The sequence below is a fragment of the Malurus melanocephalus genome, unplaced genomic scaffold (assembly GCF_030028575.1).
Source record: "Malurus melanocephalus ecotype Western Australia unplaced genomic scaffold, MMel_1.1 scaffold_52, whole genome shotgun sequence".
Classification (NCBI taxonomy): Eukaryota; Metazoa; Chordata; class Aves; order Passeriformes; family Maluridae; genus Malurus; species Malurus melanocephalus.
This window is the reverse complement of record NW_026623284.1, coordinates 1,262,006-1,281,225: the sequence shown is the minus strand read 5'-3', so window position 1 is coordinate 1,281,225 and position 19,220 is coordinate 1,262,006. Positions and strand designations below refer to the sequence as shown.

The 19,220-nt window shown below is 41.0% G+C and overlaps 1 protein-coding gene across 1 annotated transcript in view; it reads right to left on the bottom strand.

The window, feature by feature from the left end:
* Positions 1-2,293: 2,293 nt before the first annotated feature.
* Positions 2,294-19,220, bottom strand: part of RHEB (Ras homolog, mTORC1 binding) — a 39,151-nt gene continuing 22,224 nt past the window's right edge. The window contains exons 3-8 of the mRNA XM_057365400.1: positions 17,072-17,139; positions 13,917-13,999; positions 9,714-9,770; positions 9,566-9,613; positions 8,956-9,037; positions 2,294-3,299 (exon numbers count right to left, since the gene is read on the bottom strand). Of these exons, the coding sequence (XP_057221383.1) occupies positions 3,207-3,299; positions 8,956-9,037; positions 9,566-9,613; positions 9,714-9,770; positions 13,917-13,999; positions 17,072-17,139 (431 nt within the window). The 3' untranslated portion in view covers positions 2,294-3,206. The remainder of the gene's footprint in view (positions 3,300-8,955; positions 9,038-9,565; positions 9,614-9,713; positions 9,771-13,916; positions 14,000-17,071; positions 17,140-19,220) is intronic.

The window sequence follows — 19,220 nt, the reverse complement described above, 5'->3', positions numbered from 1 at the left end:
GGTCACCCAGAGCTGGTTGTTTGGGACTATGTCCAAGGAAATTTTGAGTATGGTGTATGGAAATTTGGAATCCAACATGGCGGACTGTGCTCAAACTCACAGTGAAAAAAATTTGCTCATTTCAACAGAAAGGATCTTTGCCTTTCACCTTTGCAAATGAACATCCCTTAAGAACAAGGTTAAGTCTACATAATTATTTTCATAGCCTGGATCAGAAAATTTATTTCCTCCATGCCTTACCTTTCCATCCATGCACTATTTATCACAATCCTCCAGAAGCCTCCAAAGGATCAGGGCAGCTGTTGTATAAATTCATCCACTCCAGGCAAACAGCAATTTGCTAGATAGCGGTATTTTGCTTCAGYGCACAACGGGGCTTCCAAGATTGCCCACCACCACCTTTCAGGGCTCTTGGGGTGAAGGACCCAACCTGTGCCAGCTCACAAGGAAGCACGAGGCTGCCCCAGCTTCTGTTAGACTCCAGCTGCTGAAGGTGCCATCCTGAGAAGCCAAGTGAAATCCCTGTGCAGCCACGGATGAGGAGTTCACTGATCACGCTTGACTAACGTTTCAGCAGAACTGAAAGACTACTGCACATGGCTGGTCTTTAAATCTTATTAGCAGAGAAAGGCCTGGACGAGTGGAATAATTTCCATTTTTTGCTGGATGAAGCAGAAAYGGGAGGAAGGGAACAACATATGTGGATGAGTTCAATTCTTCAGCTGTTATGGAAAATGCAAGACCATTTGTCATGTCTCTCATACATGTCTCTCACTGCTGAGTGCATGAATCGTTTGTGCTGGAAGAGACCCAAAATCCCATCTGGTTCCAGCCCCCCTGCGATGGGTAGGGACACCTTCCACTAGAGCAGGTTGCTCAGAGCCCCATCCAACCTGGCTTTGTGGAGCATCCATAAACTCTGGGCAGCATGTTCCAGTATACCATCACCCTTACAAATGTCTTCCTATCAATTATTCTAAACCTACTCCTTGCAGTTTGAAGCCATTGCCCCTTGTTCTATCACTACATGCCCTTGTGAAATGTCCCTTTCAACGCTTTGAAACTCCCACTGCAAATCACACGGAGAACCTGCCCTTGCGTTTAAGCCCTTCTGGAAAGGCTCACCCCTGGAAGGCAGGACCTCAGTCACCCCCGACTATTAAATTGCACATGTCCTCATCCATCTCCTTWAAAACCCTTAGTAGCTGGCACACCTCAAGAAGCAACGCACCAGCTACTTCAGGACTTAGACTGATGCCAGTACACCTGCAGTCACTGACAAAAAGATGGAGCAGGTGGTCACTCCTCAGTGGTCACAGAGGTTTGTGTTATTCCAGAACTTCCACCCTGTGAYGCAGAACACACCATCGTGTCCGTGATGCAACACCACAGCCTTGGATCAYGCAACAGCTCATCCCTCCCAGGGCTCGGGCACTGAAGGATCACTCTGAACTGACACACCTTGTTCTGTGCTCCTCRGCTCATGCTCTGCATCCTCAGCCATTCCAAGCGAGCCTCACTCCAATGCTGCAGGTTCTTGGGAAGGAAACAGCCCCAGTTTAGTCTGGTTCCAAAATCAAAGCACAGATTCGTTTCCCTGAAGGAACTCTCTGCTGAACTCCAGCAATCCATCATGCGTGACAATCATCCAGATACTCAACCTGTGCTTGGCACGGGGTGTGAGAATTCGTGAAACACAGGTTTTCAGAAACACTGGGAAATATCTTAAGTGGAGATAAAGGGCAACTTTTTTTTTGCCAGTTACTCTCACAATGAACAAAGAAAATAAGTTTTCCACCATACACTGTTGAGAGGTTTAGACCATTTTTTATATCGTATGAGGCAACAACTGCACAAAGAAAAGAGAGGCACAAAAATGCTTCATTTGTGTCTTTTAGCATATACGGGAATACAAAAGCTAATTCTGGTAGAAAAAACACTCCAACTTTCCCTTCCTATTTACTCTTGCCAGGAATTAAGTTTTCAAATGAACACAAAAATGCAGGAGAAAACACTCCATTTAACTAACTATTCTCCAAGTCAGCCTTGCTTGTTTTGGGTTTTGTTCTGCTTTTCAATWCAAAGTAGGTCAACTACTATTTTTTTAATACATAGCTGTAAATAGCTTGTTTCCAAACTTGAGAGATTACGGCTTGCTAAACCTCTAGTCCAAAAGCCAAGGAAAAGCTTGGAGCTGGCTAGGGAAAGCTGTGCAGGGACCCTGAGCTGTGCMTGGCCAGATGTCAGGAGGCCGCTCACCTCTACCAGCGCTGCCCAGGAGTACAGCAATTCACGACAAACAGCCCACACCGATTTGTTCAGGACGTGCAATTTATTTTAAATGACATTTTTGTTCTCTTAACAAGTCTAYGCTTGTGACCTGGATAAATCCACTCCATCCTGACAGCGTTCCCAGTTACAAGTCCGCGTGAACAGTCCGTAGCGCAGGAACTCGGGGCGGGTCTGCGCACCCTTTACTCAATGGTTACAGAGGAAAAACACAGAGCAGGTTCTGACTGAAACCCAGGCCTTCCCTTCCAAATAAAGCTGTCATTTGTCTCTCCTTCCCGTGACCGGGCACAGAGCTGCCTGGCCAGCCTGGAGTTCCAGTAGCAAAAACGTTTGGGATCACTCGCAAACAACTTCCCGAACAATAGTCAAACAATCCATTGGCTCCAAGGATCTCACGCCTTCTCTTAAGGTCAGCAGGTGAACATTTTTCACAAAAAAAAAAGTTGATATGGAGTAATCAACGAAAAATTATAAACAGAACATTTAAGGTTTGCAGCTATTTTATTTACAAGTATACATTTAACACAAAGAAACACTGATATCCAAGCCTAGTTAATAGTAGTGTAACAATATGCATCATTTTGATGATTATTCTAACCAACAAACTACACTGAAAAATTAATGCCAGTAAAATTCTTGGTCATAATATTAAGAAATACAATATATAAATTGAAAATATGATTGCTTAAAATTTGAAAATGGAAGTGAAGCCATTTGCACAGGAGTCAGAGTTTAACATAATCTGAAGGGAAAGGCTCCAAACCAACTTTTTATCTTTCAGGTTAACAGAAGGAAAAAAAATTAAAAAAGGGGAAAAAAAAAAAAAAGAAGCATAGTTTATCCTTAAAGATAATGGGCAGTTTTGCTTCTTCAGGTAGAATGTATTCCCAGTGTTTTCAGGTTCTGCAGTGGAATTACATTACTGAGCATGAAGACTTCCCTTGTGAAGCTGCCCCATCAATTTTTTCTGCCTCCAAAATTATCCTCTTAAAAACATCAACGGCAGTCTGCAAAGAGAGAGCACACCATTAGGAGGGAAGGAGGGACTGCCCACTTACTGAAAACATAACTAAAAAAATGTTAGCAGTTTTACCAGCTACATCAGCAAATGCACATCCACTGCTTATTCCAAAAATGAAGCGGGAAAACACAGTAATTTTAGTTTCAAAGTGCAAAACCCCCACCCACAGCAATCCTTGGCAGAGGGCAGGCACAAACTGAGCCAGATTCACAACAGAGCTAATAACTATAATCACCTTATTTTGCATAGTGAGCCTACCCTGCCTGACTGACAGCACGGAAGGTTTGGATGCTGTGGTGCTCCAGAGAATAAACCAACCTGTTTGCTCTCAGTAGTCTTTAAGAGAATGTGTAATTACAGAAGGCAGCAGATTTTTCAGCTCCCAACACTAAATTTGCACAGCTCAGTATGAGGGTGATTTTATCTTGATTTTCTCATTGTCCCTATCAGTAAGATGAATATTAGACATGAGGGGAAAGTACAAGCTGAACTATCACTAATATTAAGCAATATTCTTTGCTTAAAAGACAGAAAGAGGGTTACATTTTAAATAGCTTGAATTGTATGACTGGAGCTTCAGTGTGTGCATCTGCAGCTTGGAAATGGTCTCCTGACCATCTCAGACTACCATTTGATCCAACCTCTGGCCATCTACTTTGGGAATTCCAAGCATAAGAAAGTATAATGATCATAGGAAAGCAATCATGCTAGAAAGAGGATAAAAAGGGGTTTTGTTGTTTTAATCAGCAGGCTGARGAGCACTCTGTGATTTATGGCTATGCATTCTGATCTAACAGATGTTTTTCCACCTCCACAAGATATAATTCTTAACTGGATCATTTCCAAATTAATCCCATTGACTGAAGCCCCACAGCAATCTTAACAAGATTAGATTTAAAATTTCCCACATTTATACTGTTTGTGCCCAGTACGATCTCTGGAACTATTTAAAGTACTTTACCAGCTGGAAACAGGAGTTTCCTGCAATCACAACAGTACCTGACAGAAGTGGCTTGTTAKTTCAGTAACGATGCAACTTATTTCCTAGGCAAATTAAGACTTTAAGAGAAATATGGCCAGGACTGCACTTGCTATCAAACTGCTTCCACTAATGAGGAGTTCCCCTTAATCAAAACCTGGTTATACACYGATTTACAAACACACAGCACCACTGTTCCCTTAGAGTCAAAATTTTCAATGGTTTCATTTAAATGCACAAGTTCTTTTTGCCCACGTTTCACAGTACCCATTAAAAAACCTCCCCAACTTACTCTGTCAACCAAAAAGCTGCACATTCCCTGTCAAAGATGTGATGTTTGAAGCACTAAGATGTAGGAGTTCACAGGGTTTGTTAATTCATTTCACAGAAAAGACATATTCACTGGGAAGGTTTAATCACTGTCCTACAGTGAATGTTTTGGAATTTGCAATTCAGCTCAAATGTGCTGAAGAGTTTTAGACTGAGCCTTTAAACAATGCAGGAAGCTGTGTTTTGTGACAAGGAATGAGGGATGCAGCCAGACTTTATATGCATCTGCCTCCATATGGTGCAATTGTGGAATGTGGGTCACACCTAGCCCACAGGAAGCCATCTGGCTTTTCTTTCTACCTTTCTCCCTGAGGAAACAAGAGACATGCCAGCCTGGGCAACACCTGCTGCCCAGAGAGCCCAGCAGCGAGCAGGGCACACCAGAGGCTCAGCTGCTGCTGCAGATGTGCCCTCAGTGTGAGCAGGACAGGCAGAGCAGAAGGCAGATTCCCTCCACGAGCAGGGAGTAGGGAATGCACTGCCAGGAGCCAGCAGGAAGGTGCAACCACCCAAATCCAGCCCATAGCACCAGAGTCATCTCTGGCAGCTGTTTTTTTTTTGTTTCAAAGAGGAAACCCTCAGCTGCTCATAGTACTGGTTTATCCTAGCACAGAACTGGGCACAGGAATTTGAATAGCTACACAGAGAAAAAGTGGATTTCTTCCCCCCATCCCCTGCCAGTCCAAACATGCCAGATCCCTGAATTCCAAACTACTCTGAAGCATTTACTGAGCACTGCCTCTTCTGAGTTCCAAGATGAAGCTGCTCTTGAAAAAAGAAGCACAACCAAGTAATTGCTTTTTAAGAGAGCTCCATTTTGGTAAGAAGCAAATTTTTTGCTACCTCCTGGCTCCTTTCACAATTTATCTAGTGAATTTTGCATAGCTGGATGAACATAACTTAGTTGCTTGTTACTTCCTAAATCCTTCCAGAAGTTGGCTACCAGCTTCACCTGGGTTTAAGACCAATTTGGATTCTGGCTGTATTTCCAAGAGTGATTATTGCACTGGGATTAAGATGAAGCACTCTACTACTGCCTAGGTGACACCATGTAGGGAATTTCACAAGAAAGACCTRAAGTTCCTGAAGTTAGCCAAAGCAATTCAACATGCCTGGTAGTAATTAAACAGTTTGAGAAGACATGACAGTAACAGCCCAGCAGTCATCTCAGGGAGGTCTTTTCCATTAAGTGCCAGGATTGCCTTCCCAAAGGCCACGGATTTCCCTTGATGACTGATGTGCTGGTGATATGCAGGCTCCTCCCAAAGTCCTACCAGCTCACCCATGGCTGGAGGAGCTGGCACACACTCAAGTCTACTTGACCTTGAGAACTCTTGCCAGCCACTATCATTTATCATCACCACAGCTTTAATCTTTGCGTCTCTCACTTTCCATGTACTCTAAGCCATGCCATTTCTAGGACACATTATCTTTTGATAACTCTTGGCAGAATAGGTATAGTTTGTTTAAGTTAATCTACAGAACTATTTTAATTGCCTTGCATAATTGGGTTATGCTCCTTGGACTCTCACAGATGCTCCAAAAAGGATTTTTTTGGGGGGCAAGAGGGGAAAGCAGAAAGGTAGAAGAGTGGGGAGAGAGTCTTTGCTACCAGGGAGACCCCCTCTCCTCACCATTGGTTGTGTACATGATGCTCTTCACAATCTCAGATCAGCACACCAGAAATTGTCCCATTTTTGGTCCACATCCACCAAATACAGATGGCTTGGTTTCAGAGAGAATTAACAGATGTCCCCTCAGTCAAGAAGCTTTGAACTCTCTGCTCAAGTTCCAAATCCCTGATCCAGTCCAGCTCATAAGCTCATAAACCAGCTTTCTGTTAAGCAAACAAAAGCTGATGTACTTTTGGAAGSCATTTGGAACTAATCTGGATACTCAAGTTACATTTGCTGTACCAAAGCAGTACAGGTGATTATCTGAATGAACCTCCATACAATAAGTGCCAACAGACTTCTTTTTCCGATAATGTTGACTTACGTAAGGTAAACACTCAGTACCAGGAAAATGACAACACATTTGGTTATCAAGTACAAAATAAACCCTCTTTCCCCCCAGACCAGACACAGTTTCAGAGTGAGAGAAGATGCTCTGTCCTGACAGAAGTCTGTGCATCAGCTCTTGATCGTGTTGCATTAGGATTTGGAGGAGAAAACCCAAATGAGTTCGTAAGTGCTCTTGGGTCCATCTCTCACAGGGAGGAGGGATGTTACAAGCCTGATGCTTGCCCTTCCTCCAGAMCTTCCCAGCTCCAGACTCCACACTTGGCTCTCAATGCTCAATCTTCCACCTCTTCAGAGCTGGAGATGTATGAGAAGAGTGAGGCAGCTGYGCCAGTGTTGGGCTCCTTCACACTTTATTCCACACATCCCARTCCTCCAAAGGAAACGCTCCAGAGAGCTGGAAGGATGGTCACATGCTCTGGGCACCCCTCTCAGGAGTGACATCTGATCTGCCAGACTTGTGAAGCTGGACAAATTTACCAAGTGTATTATACAGCAGGCATGAAGGAGGAATTGTGTTCAGGCACCTGCCTCTAACAACCTGCTGCTAAATCCAGAGGGACAGAATTTACAGCGACCTGCAATCGCTATTCTGAAGGATCCTGCAGAAAGGAAGACCTCTGACGGCCAGAATGCACAGAACTTCTGAATTTTTTGGTRGATTATGTACAGGACTGTCCAGGATTTTAAATATATGACATATAACTGCTATTTTGATTTCCCTGATGGGTACCAAGTTTGATATATAAACTCCAGCTGGCAGCTTAACTTAATAAAGAGCACAAATCCAGGGGACTTTGTCAGTGCAGCAAGTTAAGACACAGGACATACCAAGCATCCTACAAAGCTTGTAGCTTCTTTACATAAATGAAGTGACCTTTTTGTTCTTGGATCAAGAACAATAAAAACTCCAGAAAAGTTATCATTAAGTTATTTTACTGTGGGATATGAACTGCTGTGCTGTTACACATTGTGACATATGACAAAAGAAAAAGAACACCGGCAACAGCTTTGCCTAATCCTGAATTATTACGTTATTTTTTTWAAAAAGTGGTGGAAAAAAACCCAGACATTTTTAAGAGATTTATTCCTTCACTGTCAATTTAATTTCCTTTGGTATGCATTTGAAGCTTTCCAGCAGAAAGCGAAGATATTGAGAAATTTCATGCTTCCATCATGCCCAGTTTTGACAAGGTTAATACAAGTCTTAGCCAGAAACAGAAATACTGATAAACTAGCTCCAAGTGTTCTATATCTGGTGACAAAAAATAATCCAAATCTTTTCTTCCAGGGAAAATCCTACTTTTCCAAGGAGCCTATAGAATTGTTGACCATAAACATCAGACAAAAATTATTTGTTTTGATTTTGGAGGGGAAGAAGAAAGAAAAGCTGCCTATAAAAGTCCTGTCACATCTACAGGACTGTCCTGATTGTGCTCTTGCTACCAAGGAGGACAAGGAGGGGATATGCTACATTACATGTGGGACCTTATATGTCTGTATTTTTAAAAATCAAAAGCTTTGACGCTGCTGAGACCTATAGGAAAGAAAAACTAAAAKACGGAAAAAAAAGACCCCTCCTCCACAGTCTGCAGCAGTTATACTAAGGCTTTTGCAGCTTAGATATGTAAGGTGTCAAGTCAAAGTGTGGTTAAGAGCCACAGAAACAAATTCAAATACCAGAACATATTTAGGAAGCATTTTAAAGTGAGTTATTTAGAGCAACCAAGGAACAAGAAGTTATTTAACATGTAATTAAACACTTTCTTTCTCTGACAGGAAACCAATAAGTGTAAATGTGTGCAGATTAAAATGCACCAGATTGATACAGCTGGAGTGAAGTTACACACAGAGGTGTCTGACAGCCTCTGCTGTGTTCTAACACTTTCCTGCATGCTCCTCACCTCACAGACACACAAAATTATTATTCCCCACACTGAAGAGACTGAGCCTGCCAAGCACCTTAAAACACGAGGTCCATCCCCTTACACCAAGTCACGGCTCYGCCAGCAGCGACTTCTATTTAAGGTAACAGACCCTGCTCCACCCATCCCGTGGATCTGAGTTTTAGTTTGTCACTAAGTGTTCTGATATCTTCAGTGAAGCTGAACTTTCAGTTCTTCACTTCCTCCTACCATTGACAGTTGCAGGGAAAAACTTGTGTACATAAACCTGAGTGCAGACAGCCGTTCTGCTTCCATTGACACAAAATATCTGTAGAGTACATGCAAATCTTAGCTTCCTTCATTAAGTGAAACTCTGACTCATCCATTACATTGTTATTTGAATAAAGTGACTCTTGAGTCCATTACCTGATTTTCTTTAGCGGAAGATTCCAAGAAAGCTGCATTCCAGGATTCTGCTAAAGCTTTCCCTTCTTCATAGCTGATCACCCTGACCAAAGAAAGGAAGAAAAATATGTTTCTTATAACTTGCAGAAGAATTGGAATCTGATATGTCAAGAAATACCTCAGAGTATCAAAGCACATAAGTGCATTGTAATAGGAATGTCTTGTGAAGTCTGATCCAAAGCATTTGCTTTTGGCTGCTGTCAAATGCACTACTGGGCCAGGTAAATTTGCTCTGTGGCCCAGAAGAGCAGTTGTTCCAAAGTATTGCTTTGTTTTCATAATCTGTAATATCATCTGGAATTGCTGTTGTGACAAACACACTTCTGTTACTTACTCTGAAAAAAAGCCAGAGTGTTAAATGACTGTCCCTGGAACCTCATAGCAAAAATCAACATTACAACAGAAGTTCATGGCTCCGAGTTCACATTCTGGACACAATTGCCTTGCCAGTAACTTATTTTAACCTACAATTTGATTTTAGCTCTGGCAAGCCAAGAACAAACCCAGCGAACTGCAGCCACAGGAATGTGGGCTGCTGCCTTGCATTTCCCACATTCTGGAATTCACATACCGTTCCATATGCAGGTCTTTTTTATTTCCAACCAGCATAATGGGTATTCTGTGAAAGAAAGTTCAGAACTTCAGAACAGTTACAGTATACTGAACAAAGCACTAGCAACATGCCTGCAATGAAATGAGATGAAAGTGTCACTACTTACTGGACTTTTCCCACCATATCCAATAACTTGCCATGGATAACTTTAATCACTTCAAAACTGCAAAATAAAGGGATGAAGTCACACATGCACTCTGATGTTTATCCTCAATACCCAATACACAAGCAATTAAATGCATATGTAGGTTGTGTTTAAAACTTATTCTATGTATACACAACTACAAAGATGCTGGAAATCGTACCCGTTTGTGTACAATAGCAAACTGGTCCCAGAGGCAGCAGAGACCAGCCTGGGCCTACCCTTACAGCCTCCCCAGTGATGGCATTTGCAGAAATAAATAACATTACCCAGGACTGATGCATCTAACACAGAATCACCCCAAGTCCCTCCCACCTCTCATCTGGTTTGTATCTACACTGAGAAATTTAACTACTGCAGTCCAACAATTCTGGATGAGTATGTCAAATCAAAGCAAATTGGAAGAAAAAGTAGTTAAGCAAGCTCCATCTTAAAATAACATATTGTTTTTAAAGAACATTTAGTTCACATATAATTATTAAGTTTTACTTATGTAAAAAGGAAAACCAAAAGGAGCCTAAAATTCTATTTTTTTCTATGGAAAATGAGTAAACTGATCTGCAAGATGACACTGAAAGAATGATTATTCAAATACTTATTGTCTGTTCCCCTATCACATAGGTGAAGTTTGTATGACAGGAGGTAAGAATCAGTACTGCAAAATATCATGTCAAAAACCCCACTAGCAAAATCCACTGCATTTGACATTTGGTACTTTTGGGAACAAGCTATAAATGGGGTTGAGGAGCAGATGTTGCACTCCGCTGGTTATATTATGGAAAAAATGCTGGTTCACGAAGCGCACAACTTGGATTTGTTTTAAGAGAGGCACAGGCTCACAGATGAGACATGCAACTAGACAACAGAAAAGTGACCAAAACTTTTCCAGTTTCCAGTGTTGCTAGCTACAGGCAATGTCTTGACTTGTACTGCATTTCAATTAGAATTGAAACTGTTAAAAATAGAGCAGCACTCAAACACACTTCCAGCTCAGAGCAATTAAAGACCTGGTGCCTAAAAACACCATTCAAAGCATTAAAACCTCTCACTTCTGAACAATAAACTCTGCCACATTTAAGATGGATTTTCCGTCAAGTAGGTCAATTTGTCTGACTCCAGCAATAACTTCTGACATTGTGTGGAACATAATACTTCCTCATGCTCAGCTAATAGTTTCAGGGTATCCTATCAAGAAAATGAGTTCTTTGTAAACAGAAGCGTGACTTAGTCTGGCACAGCTTGCTACCGGTAACTCAAGTGGGATGCTACAGATCACACGAAAATGTGGAATCAAGGACAGGACTTTAGAGATACAAAGGCTTAGGCTGAAAAGGTTATTAGTGAAATTCTACTCTTGGGAACTCATCTCGAACACTCATAATTATTTAGAAAATAAGAGTTGAATGGAGTTTGGCTGTGGCAGAGTTGAGAGGCATTGCTATGCACAGAACTAGGGGCCCCGCAAACTGAAAGAATAAAAATGCCATAAAATAACCCATGTGCTACAGACCACAAAACTGTTTCTCAGTCTGAAGCAAGAGGAAAGATCCTAGCACACTCTCCACAGGTGACAGTACAATCATTGTTTCCTTTGCCCTATTAGGTGTGTTGTTTCCAGCTTAGTCAGAACAACGCCACAGCAGTTTGGCAAGTCCTCACCTGAGGCTCCTGTGCACAATTCTGCCAAGTGCTTTTGTCCAGCCTGGCCTTTCCATTTCCTCACTTTGGGTACTTATCTGCTTGTCTAAGATTGTTCACAAGATTCCTTTTTTAGTGAAAATACTACAAATAAAAAACTAATCTTTGTTAACAGATCAAGGAGGGGACCACAGAAGAAGTGCTATTTAAACTCAAACACAATTTGGACACAGAAACAAGTTGCTAAGAACTGCTAGGAATGAAACTAGCTTGACCAATAATGTTCTAGAAAGCTTTCAAAATTAGTTACGGTAAAAAGAGCAAGGACAAAAAGGAGGAAGGACTGACCAATCCAAAAATAGCACCATTACATCAAGCTGGGAAACTGAGATTTGGAGACCGTAAGAGGTCCCTTCCAGTTCTGTCAAGCAAATGAGTTACAGAAAACAGCTCAATGTGTGAAATACAAAAAAAAAGCCCAAACAATTACTAGCTGTCAGATAAATGTGTTACACAAAATCATGGAACCTAATGAGATACAAAATTGGAATTTAATTAACCTGAAGTAAAGCAAAAGCCTTCCCGTAACCTTGCTGCTGAGAGCCTGGGAACATGAAAAATGTAGGGCATTAGCTTTTGTTCAAGTCCTGCATAAACTTCCCACTGGAAGTTAGCAGGGAAGATGATAATTTTAAAACGAGCATTTCTATTAAGGTTGCTGTCAAAGCTCTGGCCCCAGTTGGATCAATATACACACTTTGACAAAAGTAAGGACAAATGGTGATTTGTGATCTCATTGTCTGGGCAAGTGATCAAAGCTACCAGGGTATATTGTGAAAGATCTTTCCTATCATCCAAACACTGTCCTGATACAGAACATAAGGAATGGAACAAGACAGGACCACTGACACTTTGAAATTTAAAGGAAGAAACAACAAGAACTTGGAATAAATTGATCAAGACTAAATACTGATGGAAAGACTTTCGACCTACAGCCTTAGCTTATTCTGTCCTGTTCATATATTCAGGACTTGGTTTAACTGATTGAATGCAACTACAGAAAACAGATGTTCCTTTCTTCACCTGCTGAGCTCAAGACACCATAAGGTAACAACTGGAGTGGCTGAGGAAGAACATGTCCTTTAGCTGCCAAGCCAGGAACAGCAAAGGTTGCAGAATCCTCTGAGTGATTGGCTTCAGTCAAAGGCACTTCTCACAGTACCAGTTATCAGTGAACATCTTTGTATTTGCTTTAGGAGTGGAGCATTGTCTATTTAAAGCAGAGAATACTGACTCCTATTTCATACAAGTTACTCAGCACCAACACTGAACCTCTCACTAAAATCCCAGACCCAGAGGGGAAGTTGGTAGTTTAATATCTCTAGACACACATCAAAGCCTAACACATGCTTGCCCTTCTCTACTTCAGAACTGAAGATGAAAACCAAGAATGGAGAACTGTGAAATCTGTTCAACATTAAAGACTTTGCGAGCAGCAGAAGTTTATAACCAGACTGTATCCTTCCTGTGAGAAGGAAAAAGAGGCAACAGGCAGGTTGCTTTATCTGTATTTTATGTCTTTTATGATGGTCTACCAAAGAGCTTGAAATGATCAGTTTTGTTTGAATCAGAGGAAAAGATATGAAACACTTCAGGACTCATAAAAAAACTGATCAACTGCCTTGGAAGTAGAAGGGAAGCATCAACTTCACTTGTACTTGATGAAACTGAAAGATCTAAGGTCTTCATCATTTTATTCAAACAAAAATTTCAGAAAATATTTAGCAGTTCTAATAAAGATGCTGTACAATATTTGAAAATCAGCACCAATTTAAGGATAACCAGTATTTAAACAAAGCAAGATGACCAGACGAAGGAAGAAAATAACAGAAGATTACAAAGTGGTACAAAGGTTGATATGTCTTATATGACTCCAGGTACGATGGACTCTGTCCTTGTGTCACAATGAACAGGGAAGAGCAAGGACAAAAGAGACTCACTGGGACAGCCTTCAGGGAAGATTATTTGCTGCAGCATGTCAAGAGTGAGTCCACAATCCAAAAGTCATAAATTCCAACAGTTAATTAGAACATTCAAGACAAGAAGTCAAAATAATCTCAGTACTGTAAAAAGCTACAAGGGTGAAGGAATGATCTAGCAACTAACTGGGTACTTCACATAAACACACAGTGCCCTTTAGCTTCATACTTAAGTCTGTCTTTTTATCTGATGCAAGAGCAATGAACTCTACTTATTTCTGAAATAATTTTTTGTACTTTTACTTACACCTCAAAACAATGTAGTTTAATACTGTCTCATTTCTTACACGGTACCTTGCATATTAGTCTGCAAAGTGTCTGTGACATTTGGGTCTAAGGGGACACGTCTAAAAAAAACATTAGTATTCATTTCTATAATATTTCTAAGTGAAAGAGAGACTAATTGAAACAATCACACATAAAATATAGCACAAGCAGGAGTTAAACCTGCAAAATGCTTAAACAGAAGAACACAAACAGATTTTATTACCTTTTTATTGACGTGACTGAATAAACAAGAATGTAGCCATTGATGTCTATGGAGTACGTCTGAGGAAATATGGAGTATTCATCCTGTGGAAGGAATATTGCATTTAAAGTTAAGAGTGCCACAGTTCAGAACTTGATGTCATCAGATCACCATCAGGCAAGTCGGTCATATCTCTAAGACATTTTGTATTGGTAGTACTTTCAGAATTTTTTTCATCATAATGTCACATGTGGCATCTTTGCCAAGTCAAGACAAAGCTGAAAGTCAGTCTGTATACTCCACAATTTAATCTACAGCTTTTATGGTTTATTCCCTCTAAGACTATAGATGAGCTGAAGCTCTTCCCAATCCTCTTATCCTGCTTAATTATCTGTTTGTATTAGTACAAAACATCCACTCTGTCCCACCACTAATTAGCAATTACTCCTCTTATCTTGCTGGTGATACATTTCAAAATCTTAATTTCAACAGCTGACAACAGGATCTAGCAGTTTGTAATTTCAAGTTACACTGATCACATCTAAATTACCTAAGGAATCTGGTAGGAAGCAAATAATTGTGACTTACTAACTAATGCTTATCAACTACAGATACAAAAAATAGTTATTAGCTGCCTTATGACAACTGTAAGTTTACATTATATGACAAGTGTTTACATAAATAAAAAACCAAACAAAACCACCAGAAACTTAACCAGTAACTTTATTACCCCTCTTGAAAAGGGACTGAAGGACCAAACAGGTAAATAAAACTGACTGACATATTGCAGGTAATGCAACGTAAATACTATGAATCCAATGTTAAAAACCTGTTCCAACAGATATTTCCAGGAAATATTTCTATTTTGACAAAAGCCATGCTTCCTAATGTATGAGTTCTCAACCTATGCTTTTGAAGATGGTAATTTTAGCTGAAGATCAAATAACCTCTCTCTTATTGTCATGGCTGAACAGATGGAGCAGTGCAATCACACAGCTTAAATCTAGAGCCAAAAGGAATCAAACTTTCCTAACTGGCAGAAGAGGAAAAGCTCTTCATAAAATCAACTTCAGAGATCCAGCCAAAAAAAGTTTGAAAGAATAACACTTGGCAAAAGCTGCCCTCATTTGCCTTTATTGCTACACACTGAGGGCAGCCCTCCCCCATCTTCTCTGAAATGCCAAAGTGCCACTCCAGTTGGATATGTAATCCCAAAGTCAATACAGAAAGGATCTGAGCTAAGTCTGTGTAAAACAGGTGAAAGTGCAACTCTGCAGTGGCTTGACTTTACCCGGAATTTCCCAGGACTGCCCCAGCTGGAATTTGGTGTTAGGCAAGATTTCCTTTAACACTGCTCTTCTGTGACCCTGTATCAAGGCCCCTGTTGAATCGAACTACACAAAGCTCAGTAAAGCCTGGAAAGGTTAAGAGGCATAGGACAGACGAGAAATACCAAGAAAAGTAAGTGCCATAACCTCAACTATTCCTAATTTATGACTTTAGCTTGTTAGGAGATGGAAGGAAAGCTGCTATGCTCTCTGGAACTTGTGGGTCAAATTAAGAAATTTGTCAAGTGATAAAACAACGTTGCTACAACTTTGCAAGCCATAGCCAGGTTTTCAAAAGTATGTAAGAAATCTGCAATACAATCCTTGCTGTGTTGTATACACATGAGGACTCCCTATGGGCCATTAAGCAAGACAGACTTGGGAAAGTAATCTGTCCAAGCCACACCTTCCATAACCCAACATCATCTCTCCCCTCTAACCATGTGAGCCAGAAAACAAAATTCAAATCATTCCATGAAGAAATAAATCTGAAAACCACAAGCTGGGAAAGAAGCTATTTAGGTTCCACAATACTGTATAACATGAAATCAATCCTCAGCAGTACAGGTATGTTAGTGGCAAGTCACACTGCCTTTCCAGAAGGCAATTTCCTCCTCAAAGAGGAAATTTTCTTTTATCACTTTTATCACACAATCGGAGCTGCAATGCAAGGACACTTACAATAGCAGAGTGACACCTACGGAGCTTGTTCTGCTCACACTCCTCAGCCTGCCCCTCTCTCACCCTCACTTTCCTCTGCAGAGCATTCCCCATCCAGCAATCCTGCCCCAGAATGCACGGTCAGTGCTGTGCTCAGACACCTCTGAGCAATTACATGTTGCTGATGAGCACCACAGGCATACAGCATATAAATACATCACAGCTATTCCCCAGCCCCACAGCTCTCTTCGAAGAAAGCAATCAAACATACCTAGAAGGTTACAAACCTTCTGAATAGTCTCATAGCTATGAGCAGGCGTCCTGAAGCTTTAAAGCCTTAAGTACTGGCAGCATTTTTTACAACACTAACATTGTTTAACACTACTCATAGTTTGGAAAAACCCAAAGGCATAGTATGAGATCATGGAAGGCAAGAGAATGTAAGCAAAAAAAAATTAAAAAAAAAAAAAGGAGGATAAAAATACAGGGGTTTAGTGGTCCCTGATGTGTTTTTTCCTAATATAGAGTCTCTCAAAAGACGCAGCATTCCCATGCATGGGTTCAGCCAAGCAGCACTGTATAATGAACACCTGTACCTGTAAATAATGAACACCTGCACTTCCCAAAGCTCCCCAGCACACTGCAGGACACGTGCTCCCTGTCTCCTCCTCACTCCTTGTCATTTCGTGGAGCTCAGGCACACACATGAACCATCACGTTAAAATGCAGCCAAACTGCAGCAGTTTATTGGTAATTCAGCAAGTACCACCTACATGAATTTGTCTGCTCCCCATGACTACTTCATGGATACAAGTAATGGTGGCGTACCTGGAGCACACAAACTGGAAAAAGTAATGCTAAATTTCCCCATGGCTTATTTACTCGGTAAATATCACACAAGCTACTGACAAACTTTTGGGACATCAGATTTTAAGGCAGTTCCCTCTTCCCTTTTTTAGGCACCCATTCAATAGGTAAGGGGAAAAAACCCAAAACCCACTAACAAAACACAAACCAAAACCTTTAAATAAACACTACAGAAAAAGTCATTTAGTGACTAAACAAGTCAGGATCCTCTTTAAGTTAAGTTCCACATCTGAATGCAGAGTCACTACCAACTCAGCTCAACAGGAGCATGAATACCCGTTGTTGTAACTTGGAAGAAAAATTAAACGAAAGATAACTTACCTGGCCAGCAGTGTCAACCAGCTGAAGATGATATTCCTGGCCATTTACTGTGATCAGTTTTGTAAAAGCTATAACAAACAAAAAATACATAAACAGGTCAGAATTACACACAAGAAAAAGATCAGAAGTCACTCATCTGTGCTATCATCAGCCAAGGCATGAGGAAAAAGACCTCCAATTACAGGTTTTTAAGTAGCAATAAAAGGCTAATCAGGTGCTGTACATTTAACTACTCTATTGCAGATAGCAAAACTCCAAAATTTAATTTAAGATTTCAAATTTCAGATGATTCTCACATTGGATCCAGCAGTTTCTTCTTTTGCTCTCTCAAAAGGAAAGAGGAAATAAAAATAATGAAAAGGGGGTTTACATGCATTTCTACGAGACTTCCAGACAGCTGCAATTTGTGGTAACACAAGACACAACAATTCAATTGGCATCAAAGCTGAGTTTCAAATTATTATAGGATATTTTCCTTGTTTTCCAAGCAGTTTAGCAAGATCAATTTCCTAAATATAAATACCACAAGGTAAGTGATCTGGATTGCAAAAAGAAAAAATCTTTGGGGACTAAACCACACAGAACTTATGATTATATTACATCTAAATAATGACAATTAGCTAGAAGTTCACCATGTTGCTCTCACATTTGCTGTAGCTACCAGCCTATGCAGTCCTCAGTCATAAAGTACATTCAGTCCCTAAAAGTGATGAGAATTGCTTCTCTTCCTCGGATTCATGAAATGCCAACGCGCTGTGAGCTGGGGAATCTTACTCAGTGTTTGTGTTATGCAACTGCAAAAGCAAACAGTGTCACAGCACTTGCGGGAATAATGTCCCAACCAGAGCACACAAACCTGGCTCTAGAGGTCTGATTTGGCCTTTGAGACACGCTCCAAATGCCATTACCGGGCAGTACTGATACAGTGAGTAAAGTCTGTATTCTCTTTTGGTTGGGGTGGTTTTCCCAAATACTAACAGTCCTCAGAAACCTCATCTGTCACTGCAGTGATGAACAAGGAAACAGATGAACAGGTCACTGAGGCAAGCTAAGTTATCCAACAGTTTCCCAAAGCTGCAGGATGGAACGTTCCTGACCCTACTGTGCAGCCCCTGCCCACGCCTGAAGTACATGGAGTTGACCAATGTTCCTCCTCCCAGCCAAAGCTTGTCCTGTCAAGTCCCCACAATGTGAGCATTATCTTGAGTAAGTGGGCTGAAATAGCTGAAACTGGAGGTTTCAACCCACCTCATAAATCAAATCCGCAAAAAAAGGAGCAGTTCAAACAGCAAAGCCAAGCTAATAGTGTCTAAAACAACAGTGTGAAGTGTACCTATAGTTTCCATTACAAAATCAGCAAATGACATTTGAAATGGAGCCTCCAAGAGAGCTCCTGCCTTACCCTAGCTATCCCCTAAGAAAGCTGCTTTAGCACATGCGTGGCCCTCAAACCAGTCTGGACGCTGTTTTGCTGCACAAAAGTTTTAGGTGATGAAACACGGATCCACAACGGCTCTTTGCCTTGGAAGAAAATGGCGATGGGGACAAAACGTTTGTTTGAACAGATGTTAGCAGGCAGTTGCTATATACAGTTATCACGGTTTGGAGTCAGAGAGAAAACAGACTCCTCTGGAGACACACTGCATTAACAGGTGTATGGAAATAACAGTCTCTCCAGTCTCTTCACACTTCACATACACATCAAAGCACAGTGCAGTCAAAGCACCTTCAAGAGCATCATAAGTTAATATTTAAAAAGGGACAGACGGCAGCTTTTTCAGACTATTCTAGAAGCTAGATGAGACATAGCAACAATGACATCATCATCATTATCATCGTCATGATTTTCATCACACAGCAGAGTGTGACAGTGACAGGGGAAGGGAAATAGTGGAGGAGTCACCAGAGGCTGCTGAGGAGAGCTGTTAGTGCAGTGCAGAGATTGCAGCACTAAGCACAGCCCACTGTGTGATGACAAATCTACTTTGATCAAGTCACAGCTAATGACTTCTATCTCTTTGCTGAGGCTCTTTCAAAGCATTCCTGGCTAAGAATTTAATTTTATGAAAAACTGGTTGCCCTTGATCCAGAGGAAGTGTTCACTTCCAATTCCATCACCTATCATCCTGGGACTTCTGCTGTGCTTGTG